The following is a 14,387-nucleotide window of genomic DNA, read 5'->3' as shown; positions in this document are numbered from 1 at the left end:
GAAAAGCTACTCCAACTGCTGGTTGAAGGCCGAGCCCCAGGCAGACCAGAGATTCCAAATAACCCACCGGTGATGCTGCATAAAATGAAGCCAACCGAAGACCCAGAGGCATTCCTCCTCACTTTTGAAAGGGTAGCCACGGCCCATGGCTGGACAGTTGATCGCTGGGTAACGACTCTGGCTCCACTCCTCATAGGAGAAGCTCAGGCAGCCTACCAGGCTCTTCCAGCAGACGAGGCCATGGACTATCAGCAACTAAAGGCTGCTATTCTGGATCGCCTAGGCCTTACTCCAGAGACCTACCGTCAGCGGTTCCGGACAGTCAAATATACAAACCGAGACAGACCTCGGGTCATAGCCCACCTCTTAGTAGACTTATGTACCAAGTGGATACAACCGGAGAAGCATACCCAAGCAGAGATCCTTGAACAGTTTGTGCTCGAGCAGTTCATACAGATACTGCCCCCCTCCTCCCGCTCCTGGGTAAAAAGACACGCTGCATTTTCCCTAGATTCAGCGGTCCGCTTGGTGGAAAACTTCCTTGGCGACGACACCCAACAGGATAGCTGGGCATGGTCTGTGCAAACACCAGTTGCTTCCGGTGATGCTAGAGGCAGGAGAGCAGACAATCGAGGGGTTTACAACCCGCCAGCTTGGGAGATCCAGTCAACCCGATCGGAAGACCCTTTCTCATCTCGGAGGGTTCCTGGTACAAACTCCCGCAGAGACGCCCGTCCCGGGTCCGAGGCCATTGGATCACTCAAGGGAGGCCGCCACCCACAGTATTCCCCGAGAACCTGGACTCCTGTCACCCATCCGGTGGAGAGGATAACCCCATCAACCAGAAGAGAGGATCCCATCCAACAGCGGACAGGTCCAAACACCGAGCCCCGTCGAGAGCTTCCGCTGACGATCGAGTTTGCGGACTCAGGAGATGATGAGATGGACTGTTCATATGGCAGAACCACTGCCACAGCTTGTCTCCAAGGGGACCACAATCCGTGGTTAGTCCCAGCATCTCTGGAGGGGAAAATAGTAAAAGCCATGCTGGACTCGGGATCTGGAAAAACCCTGATCCTAGAGGGCCTAATTCCAAGCAACAGACTATCTTATGACTCTCCTTGGAATATCGAATGTATCCATGGGGATACAAAGAGATACCCGACGGCGAACGTTCTACTGTGTATCAAGGATCAAGAGGCTAGCCTACTAGTGGGAGTTGCTCCCTGGCTACCTGCTCCTGTTCTACTTGGCCGAGACTGGCCCTACTTCGAAACATTGTTGGCCCCTACTCCTACGGAGCCTACTTCTCTGGTGCCGGAGAAGCCCGGAGACTTGTTTCCTTTTCCCCAGAGATTTTCCCCCGTAGACACCACGTCCCAAAGACACGTAAACAGAGACGTGCGGAAAAAGAGGACTGGTTAAGAAAGGCTGGGACTCTTGGTAACATTAGTCAGCCCAAAGGACTGCAGGTCATGGCCGGGGATGACCAGGGTGGGGAACAGATAGATACGGGAATTTTGCCAGACCTGGATCTTCCTGACTTCCGTCAGAGGCAGAGGGAGGACCCAGCTCTGGCTAGACAATATGAGAAGGTGGTACAGGTCAACAACAAGATAATAGATGAACAAGGTGTAAAAGTGTTTCCACATTTTGAACTGTTGAATGACATCCTATATCGTGTGAATAATGTTACACAAACAGGGGAGGTCATTCGACAGATGCTAGTCCCTAAAGGGTTGATTAAAACAGTGTTCACCCTAGCCCATACTCTCCCATGGGGTGGTCATTTGGGCAGAGATAAGACCACGGACCGCATCTCGTCCCGGTTTTACTAGCCAGGCATACATGGCGACATCATGAAACTATGTGAGACATGTCCTGAATGCCAGTTAACTAGCCAAAAAGGACAGAAGCTGGCTCCCTTGGTCCCTCTGCCCTTGGTAGCCGTCCCATTCGAGAGAATTGGGGTAGATCTGGTCGGACCTTTAGAACACTCTGCGAAGAGGCATAAATTTATACTCGTTGTTGTAGATTATGCCACCAGATATCCTGAGGCCTTCCCTCTGAGATCAGCCACTGCTAAACAGGTTGCTCACAGGCTGTTAGAACTGTTTTCTAGGGTAGGACTTCCCCAAGTAATGTTAACTGACCAGGGAACAAATTTCATGGCAAAGTTAATGCAGGATGTCCTGAAGTTATTGGAGGTAAAATCCGTCCGGACCTCAATCTACCATCCTCAGACTGATGGATTGGTAGAGAGGTTTAACCGTACTTTAAAAACCATGCTTAGGAAGTTTGTGGACACTGAAAAGCGAGCTTGGGATGAACTTCTCCCTTTCCTGTTGTTTGCGGTACGAGAAGTTCCCCAATCATCCACAGGCTTCTCCCCGTTTGAGCTCCTATATGGACACCAACCTCGGGGTATTCTCGACCTACTAAAGGAATCCTGGGAGGAGGAGCCCTCCCCCTCCAAGAATACCCTTCAGTATGTCATAGACCTTAGAAACCGCCTAGACATGATAGGTCGGTTTGCTAAGGAAAACCTCAAATCTGCTCAAGAACGTCAAGAGAGGCAGTACAACCAAAATGCTCGCTTGAGGGTCTTCCAACCTGGGGACCAAGTGATGCTACTACTACCGACATCAGAGAGTAAACTCCTTGCGAAGTGGCAGGGTCCTTTCTAAGTTCTCCGCCGCACCGGGGAGGTGTACTATGAGATCTCTCAACCAGGGTCCAGGAAGGGTAAACAAATCTACCACGTGAACCTCCTGAAACCCTGGAAAACGATGAGATCGCTGTTCATCCACCCTCGGGAAGGATAGACGGATTTGGGTCCACAGCTTCCAAAGGGTAGTACGTACAATGACCATCAGGTTCCCATGGGAGGGCAGTTCACAACGGAACAAAGGTCAGACCTACTAGAATTATGTGACCAGTTCCCACATGTCTTTTCTGAGCTGCCAGAGCAGACTGATTTAGTGTCCCATAGGATTGAGACACAACCTGGCGTAAAAGTACGGTCCCGTCCCTATAGATTGCCAGACGTCCGAAAAGACCTGGTAGAGAGGGAGATAATAGACATGTTGGAATTGGGCGTGACCGAGGAGTCCCACAGCGAATGGTGTAGCCCTATAGTGTTGGTCCCTAAACCAGATGGGAAGGTGAGGTTTTGCGTGGATCTGCGAAAGGTAAATGCTGTATCCAGATTTGATGCATACCCAATGCCTAGGGTGGATGAATTGCTTGACTTGCTTGGTAAAGCAGAGTATATCTCCACCCTAGATCTCACGAAAGGATATTGGCAGATACCTCTAGCGGAAGAATCCAAATGCAAAACTGCCTTCGCCACCCCTCTCGGTTTATACCAATTCGTCACTATGCCATTTGGGTTACATGGGGCTCCAGCCACGTTCCAAAGGTTAATGGACAAGGTACTACGACCCCATAGGGCATATGCCGCGGCCTACTTGGATGACATTGTCATCTATAGCAGACACTGGCAGTCTCATATAAAAAGGTTAAGGGCAGTCCTAACGTCCTTAAGAGAAGCAGGGCTCACTGCAAATCCAAAAAAATGTGCCCTGGGTAAATCCACTACAAAGTACTTGGGCTATGCCATTGGGGGAGGGATAGTAAGGCCACTAGCTAGCAAGGTGGCCGCCATAAAGGAAGTCCCCACCCCACAGACAAAGACACAGGTCCACGCCCTTTTGGGGTTAGCAGGGTATTACCGGCGGTTTATCCCCAATTTTTCAGAAATTTCTGCACCCCTAACAGATCTGACAAAAAAGAGTGCCCCGACCCAAGTTAAATGGTCTTGGGAGTGCCAAGACGCCTTTGACATGCTTAAAAAGTGCCTGTCAGAGGGCCCCGCTCTTCGGAGCCCAGATTTTAAAGAGCCCTTCATCATCCAGACGGATGTCTCAGAGGTAGGACTGGGAGCAGTGCTGTCCCAGCAATTTGATGGTGTTGAACATCCCATACTGTTCATCAGCCGGAAGCTGTTCACAAGGGAAGTGAGGTATTCCGTCATTGAGAAAGAGTGCCTCGCTGTAAAATGGGCAATTGAGGCCTTGAGACATTATGTCGCCGGAGTACACTTCACCCTGGTCACTGACCATGCGCCCTTGAAGTGGTTAAATACCATGAAGGACGCAAACTCAAGGTTGACCAGGTGGTATATGGCCCTCCAACCCTTCTCTTTTGATATTCAGCATAGACCTGGAAAGGACCATGGAAATGCTGATTTTTTGTCAAGAGAAGGAATGGAGGGTCGGGCTTCAGCCGTGTGGGACACTAGCCACACACAAACAGGGGAGGTATGTGACAGAGTGAAGTCAACTCCTATCAGTTACGCCTGGGAGACATATGTCTGAGTGCTTCATCCAGCACTCATAAGGGTTAACTCAGGTGGAAGTTAGGTAGTCAGGATGTAAGCTGACACCTGAGAGCCAGCAAGGTAGAAAAGGATCTTGTTACTAGCAGTAGCTGGCTCTCTCTCAGACCAGAGCACACGGATATATGTGCTGCTAGCCAGACGGATACAGCACACTACTTACTGCAACCAAAGTAAGATTTGTTCCTTTGTTTTTCTGACTGCTTAAAAGACACTTACGGTTTGGTTATGGTTTAGCCAGCCAGCCTGCTAGATAGGCCTGCTGTGTTAGTCAGTTTCTCCCACTGTGGAGCAGGATTTGCTTTGTTTAAAGAGACAGTGTACCCGCATGTTATGTTGCTGTGGAGATATAAAGCACTGAACGTTTTCATTTACCCTGAAACTACACGTGTGGACTGTTCCCTGACCTCGGCTACAGGCCGTCCTGCCACAGGGGGCCTAATACTGTAACTCCTGATTGTAACAATGCTTGCAATGCGTCCCTTATTTATTTGTGTCCCCCTGGAAAATGATATTGCTTCAAACATTGAGGCTGTCCTAGAGTGGGTATTCGTATGCTGGTCCATTTGGCATGCCCTCTTATTATTTCCTTGATCGCCCGTGAATAATAGGCCTATGAGGGAACCGAAATGTGAACACCAAACAACACATCTATGCCCAGCATGTTTTCAAGGATTTCAGTTACCACTACACTGGTGGTGAAACAGGGGCCTTTATTGATTACCAAGCGTACTGTAACCCAAATTGACCTGGTGATGGCCCCACCTAGACCTCTATATGCACTACTTCTCCTTTTTCCCTATCAGGGTTCCCGTGTATGATTGTCACCTTGGCCCCCATATCCATGGGAGCCACAAAAGATTTTGGGGCTCCTTTCTTACCCCACCACACCTGGACGGGTATATAGGGATGCCTATCCCCTGTGTGCACCCATACCAGTGGAACCCCCTCTGTATATAAGGGTTTGGCCACCTCCCACCCATCTGGTGGTGTGTGGCTTGTGTCAGTCAAGTATTTCCAGGGGTATAAGGATGGGGTTGAGGGCTTTATTCTGTTACCCCCCACACTGTCTTCACTATCCGTCTTATACACCCATGCAGTGTTTTTTCTGACTATTTCCTTCCATACCTTTAGCAGCTCGGTGTTGGGTTTCTCATCTATTTCCTCCCGTGGGACCCCCGCCTTCAATAAATCCACCCACATCTGTTTACGGTTTATTTTAATACAGGTTTTCGTATGTTTCCCTTTTTGATTTTCCATGCTTCTAACAGGTTTAGACCGTTGTAGATAAAATAGATCAGTGGTGCTGGTGTGTTTGGCGTCAGGGTAGGTGTGCAGCATGTGGGTAGTGCTCTGATCTCCACGTGGGCCGCTGAGTTGTTACACTCCGTGTGTAGGTACCGGTCGCTTCCTGGTCTCTGTCCGGACTCCGCCTTTCGTTCTGACGCGTTTACGTGGTGATGTGTGATGATGTGTCACAGTGACGAGATAGGACTGCCCATGAATCCTCCGCACATTGAATCTGCACTCTGCTCTCCTCCTCTGACTCACAGCCAATGTTGCCAGCACTGTATAAAGCACCCTACGCGTTTCACGAGGATCCAGCTCACTTCCTCAGGGGCATGGAATTGTTGGAGAGATAGTTGTCCTTTACATACTCTCCCTCATTATTTACCAATTTAAACCAAACAGTACCAGTGAAATTGGTAAACTTCCAGGGGAATAGTATTCCATACTAATGGTATACCCAGCAGCACAATAATAATACAATAAGAAGATACATCCATATTCCATAGATTGTGGGATGGTGTTGTTATCCTAACCTCTTGGACATTGATAATCAAACCATATGTGGCAAAGTGACAATCACTCAACCACCTAGGTGAACATCAATGTCCAACACGAGGAAAGGACAACACACTGAGAAATAACATAATAAGTGTACAAATCACGAGCACTTTGAATATCCAACAATGCTCATGAAGAGGCTTAACATGTTAGCTTAATATTGTCAAGCAGGTTGTAGCTTATACAGGTAAGACAATGACTTCACAGAAAAGGCGTTTTTTGGAGGGAAATTAAAGGATTTTTATAATCAAATCAAGCCATTTATAATCTAGAGCATGGATGGATATACAATTACAGAAAGCTAATGCTCAGAGATTTTTCAGTCCCTAAGAAATTACCCCTGGTCGAAGTCTATATTAAGACCTAAGGGAAACAAGTTTTTTAAATAGTATATCCAATAAGTCTCCCTTTTTGATATCTGTGTCACTCTATTGCCACCCCTCCAATTCGGTGTGGGGCACTCTATGCCCAAACACTCCTGACCCTATGGGTCTTGATTATGTACTAAACGGAAGTGACTAGACACACTGGGTTTTTAGGCCTCGCTTCATGTTGTAAATATGCTCTTCTAATCTTCTTTTAATTGGCCTCCTAGTCTTACCTATGTACTGAAGTCCACATAGGCACTCTAGCATGTAGATGACAAAACTACTGCAGTTTATAAATGATTGTATTTTATACTCTACATTTGTAACGTTGGACCTGAATGTATCCTTATTAGAGCTGTATTTGCAGCCATTGCAATTGGAACATATGTGATAACCATTAAAAGGCATTAAAACCAACTACAGGCATACCCCGCTTTAAGGACACTCACTTTAAGTACACTCGCGAGTAAGTACATGTCGCCCAATAGGCAAATGGCAGTTCACGCTTGCGCCTGTCAGCACGTCCTGAACAGCAATACCGGCTCCCTACCTGTACCGAAGCTGTGCACAAGCGGGGAGACTATAGAGCCTGTTACACATGCGTTATTTACATCAGTTATGCACGTATATGACGATTGCAGTACAGTACATGCATCGATAAGTGGGGAAAAGTTAGTGCTTCACTTTAAGTACATTTTCACTTTACATACATGCTCCGGTCCCATTGCGTACGTTAATGCGGGGTATGCCTGTGTTACATACATGCTCCAGTCCCATTGCGTACGTTAATGCGGGGTATGCCTGTACAGTAGTTTTAGTGACATTATACCTAAGGCAACTCGTGCTAGGTCCTGCTTGAGGTTTGGAGCTTTCCTGAAACTCACCTGAGGATGACTGGGAGGAATACTCCTCAGATTGTCATCCCTCAGTAATATATTCCAATGCTTTTTTATCATTCGCTTGATCCTTGGTGCCATTAGACTGTAGTCTGTTATAAAGGGTATCCGTGAATTGCCACTCACATCATCCTTATTCTTGGCTCTGAACCAGATCCTCTCTATTTAAAGCTTCCACTTTATCTAACGCTATTTTTTAAATCTCGCTCTTTATAATTCCTTTGTAAGAATTTTGTTTTTAACTCAGAGGCCTGTTCGTCAAAGACTTCTTTTTGGGAACAATTTATTTTTAAACGTGCGAACTGATTGTATTCTATCACGAGTGGTGTTATTGTCACAGTAGACATTTAGAAGGGTTACACTGTTTCATTTCTGTTGTTTTCATATCACTGTTCAACACACCATACTGAGGACCAGCGCCAAGGCGGACTTTATCTCATTGTTGGGGGAAATCCCTCTGGATACAGCAATCCGGACAGGACATCTCTGTAGTTTGAGGCCGAGTTTATAGTACTGGCTACGGCGAATGCGACGTTGTTCAGCGCTGTAGCAAGTACATATCCGTCGCGGGTTCCAATAGTGGGCGTGGCCACGTGATAGCCGTCGTGATCGCTGGAATCCAGAATATTTTGGTATTTCCAGCGATTGAGGGGTGACATCATGGGCACGTGAGCGGTTCAGCCAATGAGGGCGAACCGCTCACGGCCACGCCCCCTGGTCACGATCTCTGGTCTCCTGCACCAGAGTGCAGGAATCGCTGTAGGACAGCAACGGCTGACGTCACGAGGTCGCGTTGCCGTCGCCATAGACCCCACTATAAATTCGGCTTAAGACATCCACCTAGCAGTAGCCTCCTTATCAAGCTGCCTGTCAGCTGTATCCATTTACATCCTGATTGCCTAGGTAATTCTGCCTGAGTTAACCCTCTGACTGCTGGTTTTAACTTCAGAGTTATGCTTCCCAGGCATAGTCGCAGTAAGTAACTTCCCGCTGTCTCAGCAGGGTATAAGTGGGCAGAGATATACATCCAGGGTAATTCTTGTATGAGAACATGAGGGGAACTGAGTTTTGGCAATCTCTAAAAACAATACTTACACCTTTTTTAAAGGGTCAATGACAAACTTAAATAGTATTAGTGAGGTATAGTGACAGAATGGAGCTGGAATACAATGTGGAAGTGAATGAAATCTTTATTACATTTCTTTATTTAAGGCTTAATTATTGATTCTAGTTTAGATAGAAACTGATTTTTCTTTCCACCACCTTTTTCTCTAGAAAAACTGTTACCCCCCTATCTGACCTGTGTCTCTCGCTACCAGTATACAACACACAGTCCGGAATAGTTGAGTTTTCTTTTACCTCTGGCATATATTATAAAGTGGGCAGAGATATATCCCATTCTCAGACGTGTTTGTGTGTGTTTTCTGTCTATACCAGCAATTCATTATTTATTTGTGTTTTTGCTATTAATCGCCTATTATTGTATTAGTATTATAAAATTGATATAAATACTTAATAAAAAAGCAAAAACCCAGTGGTGGCAGTTTCACCATAACCCAAACTCAAATCACCAGACCTGCTGGGCATGTCCAGTACCAATACATTTATATTTACATTATCTTATTTCATGTATATAGGGTTTTCTTGACTCATTAAACCTACCAATATGGAACCTGGAACACAGTACATCAATCACTTTACCTTTCTGCTCCGACGAATGCATCTAAAGCACCAATCGTACAGACACAAGAGAGCGTTCTGTTCTAGGATACTGCTTTCTGGGTGGCAGGAATGGGACAATGTACGGAAGAGTTAACCTAGAACACACAGACACAGACCAAGTTAAAAGTGAAAAAGTCTACTGCCGTGCACTCTGGAGAAGGCTTGTTACTGGTGTTCTCATATAGTATTGAATTTCACATGGGGATAATACGTTCAAAGTCCATCCACCTCTCAAACATCGACCCAGGACTTGATGGAAGGTAAGCTCCAGATTGTCTTCCCTTCTTGTATTCTGACCAAGTAATGTCTCACATCCAGCCGTGTCATTTATAATAGTGAGGTGCACGTGTCCTGCTAATACACACGCGTGTCCTTGCTGATGTAGCGGTGACATTGGTATAGGTGGATGCTATGTGAGTTTGGTGATCTGAGTGAGGACCTCACATGGTGGATGCCAGGGGGCTGAAATCTATAGGGGGACAGCTGCCCACCATATAAGAACACCCTCAGACCAAGTTTACACAACTGATATTTTACTATAAATATACCCCGATTAGATCAACAGACAGGAAATGTTCCATTGAATGTTTAATAAAGTATATTTATGTTTACAGGGCTATGATTTGTTATTCTCTTGTAACCACTTGTTAGGGAAATTAACTAGTCTTCATGGATTTCTCTTTGTAAGCAGAGGTCAGTCCTCAAGGACTTCCCTACAGCGGGAAACATATAAAAACATCCCCAGCTGGCTTCTTTGTGGATATTTGTTGTTATCTGCTCTGCAGTTAATCCAACTGTTCCACTGATAAACAACAACACAAACACTGGGAAGGATGATAATATGTCCTGCTGTGCAGCCACATTCACCTGTATACTTGCACAGAAAATGGCAAAGATGACATTGAGTTATTTCTGTATATTTACCCCTCTTGGAAAATATCGTTCATCTAGTCAGCTGCACATGGTCCCAGCATTGAGAACCTGATGTCATGGTAAGTGCTTATAATATTACAATGTGTTTTCAGATGGAAGTTACTGGCACATAGGAAAGTTTTGTATTCATGGGATAGAAAGCCAACCTGTTCTGGCCCAAGCACACCCTGATAGATGCGTAGGGACAGGCAGGTTAACTCATCCCAATATGCTGGCTTCTTACTTGCTGAAGTGTTTATTTGGGGTAACAACATACAAATAAAAAGGAGGGAAAAGTAGTGAGGGAACAATGGGACATGAGAGCAATGGAGGGGAAGGGGAGCTATGGGGGAAGTGGGATAAATGCAGGATATAGGGATAGGTAAAAGATCAGTCACTTTACCAGGATAGGAGAGATGACTGCTCTAGATGGCTGCTGGTACTAAGAGGCAGCATGCTGGTCTGGGCTGATGGGAAATTAACTGGGACAATACCACCTGGCAAGGGGGGGGGGGAGCTGTTCATCCTGGTAAAAAGCAGGGGGGTTGCCAAGGCAGCTGGCTGAAGCCAAGAAACCCACAAGGAGTGCTGGCAGCCTGAAGACAGAGAAAAAACACAATCCTGTTCCAGGACACTCCCGTCACCAGATATTGCATTCAGCTTTGTCTTATATAAAGGAGAGAACACAAAAGAAAATACTTGTACTCTCCATGTAGTGTACACATTACTGTATATACTGTACAGTGTATTGGTACTCATTATCAAATTACAGTTTAACCGTTGATCTAAAGATATTAAAAGCAGATGTAAAGACATTAGGAGTAGGAGGCATTACATGCAGGGCTGGGGCTTTAACCATTCTTGTATGTTCATTATGAGAAAGACGTTTAATGCATTAGAAGGTTTTAAATGTATTGGGCATTTCCGTGTCACTGGGTTAACATAAGAGCCATATTATTCCGCTAAGAAATAGGAAGAAAATGCTTGTTTGATGTTTATACCTTAAATTGATTTTCAGGTGACAGATTTTCTTCTTAAAGTGAATCTCCCTTCCTCAGGGATATAAGGGGCGCAATGTAATGAATCTCCCTTCCTCAGGGATATATATAAGGGGCGCAATGTAATGAATCTCCCTTCCTCAGGGATATATATAAGGGGCGCAATGTAATGAATCTCCTTTCCTCAGTGATATTTATTATATCAGAAGATATTAAACATCTGCAAGTTTCTTCTATATTCATCATGGAAACACTTTAGGGAGGTTGTTTTTTCCCCTTAGTCAGTATGCCCTCACTATACCCCCAGTACACCCTCAGTATGCCCTCACTATACCCCCAGTACACCCTCAGTATGCCCTGAGTATGCCCTCAGTATGCTGGCCCCTCAGTATGACCTCGGTATACCCTCAGTATGCTGGCCCCTCAGTATGACCTTGGTATACCCTCAGTATGTCCTGAGTATACCCTGAGTATGCCATCAGGATACCCTTTGTTGGCATCTATATACCCTCAGTATACATTCAGTATACCCACAGTATGCCCTCAGTACACCCTCAGTATGCCCTTTGTTGGCCTCAGTATACCCTCAGTATGCCCTTAGTATACCATCTGTATGCTCTCAGTATGCCCTTTGTTGGCTTCTGTATACCCTCTGTATGCCCTCAGTATACCCTCCGTCTGCCCATATGGGAATAGGTGTTATTAGGGGAACGCCTCCTTCACAGGGCCGTCTTATCAGCATTATAGGCCCCCGGGCAAAGCAGTGCACTGTGCCCTGCCTACACAACCACCACTCTGCTTCCAATAATGGAAATGCACACTGTCAGCAATTGTTGTCCCCCGCCGTTAATTGCCTCCCGCGAATCTGTTACAATATTCTGCTTCCATAACATTGCAAGCAATAAAAACGGCGACATTTCTCTCCGCTGCAAGTCGTAATTTTTCTCCTTCTACCGAGTTAGCGGGAGATTTGAATGTTGAGGCGGGTGATCGGAAAATTAGTGTTAAATTCTAGTCTGTGCATAGATTAGCGTGGGGCCCCTCTGCTCGTGGGGCCCCCGGGCAGCTGCCCAGCGTGCCCGTGCGTTGTGACGGTACTGCTCCTTCGCATATAATGATCCCAAACATCCATTGTGGTTACCGCATTGCCTTACCCGGCCAACGTCGTGTTATCTCACGTAACGCAGCTCTGAGAATCTAGGCTGAAGAACATTATTATCAACACACTGACCATTACATTAGGAGGTGCCCCATAGCTGGACCTTAACTTCTGCATGTGAAAGAAGGTTTTATTTCTCTTGACAAATACGATGATCAGAACTATTATTGACTGTCCGGTTTTGTTCTCTTAACAGGCAAATTGTGAAGAGAATCGGACAACGGTAGCAGAGTTTTTGCTTCTCGGATTTGGGAATCTCCACAACCTCAGGATCTTGCTCTTCTTGCTCTTCCTTGTCATTTACATTGTGACACTGACCGGAAATGTCCTGATTATTGCTTTAGTATTGGCCAGTCCGCGGCTCCATTCTCCTATGTACTTCTTTCTCAGTAATCTTTCCCTGTGTGAAATATTTTTCACCACAAATATTATCCCTAACATGCTTTATGTTGTGTTAAAGGAGGGTGGTACCATGTCTGTTTATGCGTGTGTCACACAATTATACTTATATAGTGCTTTGGGAAGTGTGGATTGCCTCCTTCTTACAGTAATGTCTTATGACCGGTACCTGGCTATCTGTAAACCATTACATTATAACTTAGTTATGACCTGGAGACTTCAAATTCACCTGGTCACCTGGACTTGGTTGGTTGGCTTTATACTAATGCTGATAATATATATTACAATATATCATTTGCAGTTTTGTGGTACTAATATCATTGACCATATATTTTGTGATATTGCTCCCATCTTACAACTATCTTCTTCTAACACCTTTCCAGTTCAAATGGAAACCTTTGTGATAGCGTTATCTCTAGGTCTCCTACCATTTGTAATCATCATTGCAAGTTACGTGTGTATCTTCCTCGCCATCCTGAGAATACCCTCCAGCACTGGGCAGCAGAAAGCCTTCTCCACCTGCAGTTCCCATCTTGCATCTGTTTGTACGTATTTTGGGACACTCATCACTATTTACATCATTCCATTCAAGGGCCGGTCGATGAAATTGAACATGGCCCTATGCTTATTGTATACAGTTGTGACTCCGCTGTTTAATCCCTTCATATATAGCTTGAGGAATCTGGAAATGAAAGCCTCTTTGGGGACTTATATGTTTGTAAAGAGAGAAAATTATGTTTAAATGTTGAACTCAATATAAAAAGTGTATGCACATGTTCAGTCATTAAACCTACAGCTGGTTATATGTATTTCTTGTCTTGTTACTTTGATAGAGAAACATGACTCTGATTTCCAGGACATGGTCCTCCGATAAGAACCCTCCTTTTCCTTTGCATGGATGATGTATTATGGGTGGATGATGTGATGGGGAGATCTTGAATTTAGATGTACATGCTGATGTCCTCCAAACCCCAAATGAAAAGTCGGAGTTCTGCCATGTCATGTATTATTAGTAAATGTGCAGTTACCCCCAATATGACTTCTTCTGAAAGTGAGTTTCATGGTATGGCTTTTAAAGCAGATTACGCCTCTTCTTTCTTCCCTACATTAATGTGATTGATATTCTCAGCAGTAGTGTATAATACACACAGAACGCCTGCTGTTTCCACGGGGTGGCACAGAACGCCTGCTGTTTCCACGGGGTGGCACAGAACGCCTGCTGTTTCCATGGGGTGGCACAGAACTGTTTCCATGCGGATTGCAAAGAATTGTATCAGAAACAAATATCATCAGTTAAGGTTTTTGGAGGACCACCAATGTCACTTTAGGGGGGCTGCACTAAGCTCTGTTAAAGAGGCGATCCAAGCCGTTTTTTTTATATCTTCATTTTTAGATTTCAAGATCAAAGCAGGGGGTCTCCGGAACCCCATTAATTTCAGCTCCGGGGACCGCGACTGGTACTTACCTCCATATTAGGTGCCAGTAGCCACTCCAGGGCTCACATAATGTCTGCTATTCAAAGCTCCTCGGCCGTGCGGACCAATAGGAAGCTGTGACGTCACCCGGTGCAGTTTCCGATTGGTCCATATGACCGGGATCTTTAAACTGCAGAGAGATACCGGCACCCCCTTCGGGAGGTATGTCTGGAAGCAGGGGGGCCCCAGAACTGAAATTAATGGGGTTCAG

At 45.6% G+C, this 14,387-nt stretch overlaps 1 protein-coding gene across 1 annotated transcript in view; it reads left to right on the top strand.

The window, feature by feature from the left end:
* The window catches only part of LOC142465632 (olfactory receptor 11A1-like), a 70,282-nt gene extending 56,793 nt beyond the window's left edge, over positions 1-13,489 (top strand). Inside the window, exon 5 of the mRNA XM_075569750.1 lies at positions 12,499-13,489. Coding sequence (XP_075425865.1) covers positions 12,499-13,443 — 945 coding nt within the window. The 3' untranslated portion in view covers positions 13,444-13,489. The remainder of the gene's footprint in view (positions 1-12,498) is intronic.
* Positions 13,490-14,387: the final 898 nt, after the last annotated feature.

Source organism: Ascaphus truei, chromosome 14, assembly GCF_040206685.1.
Source record: "Ascaphus truei isolate aAscTru1 chromosome 14, aAscTru1.hap1, whole genome shotgun sequence".
Classification (NCBI taxonomy): Eukaryota; Metazoa; Chordata; class Amphibia; order Anura; family Ascaphidae; genus Ascaphus; species Ascaphus truei.
Note: the sequence above shows the minus strand (reverse complement) of the source record. Positions and strands in the feature narration are given on the sequence as shown.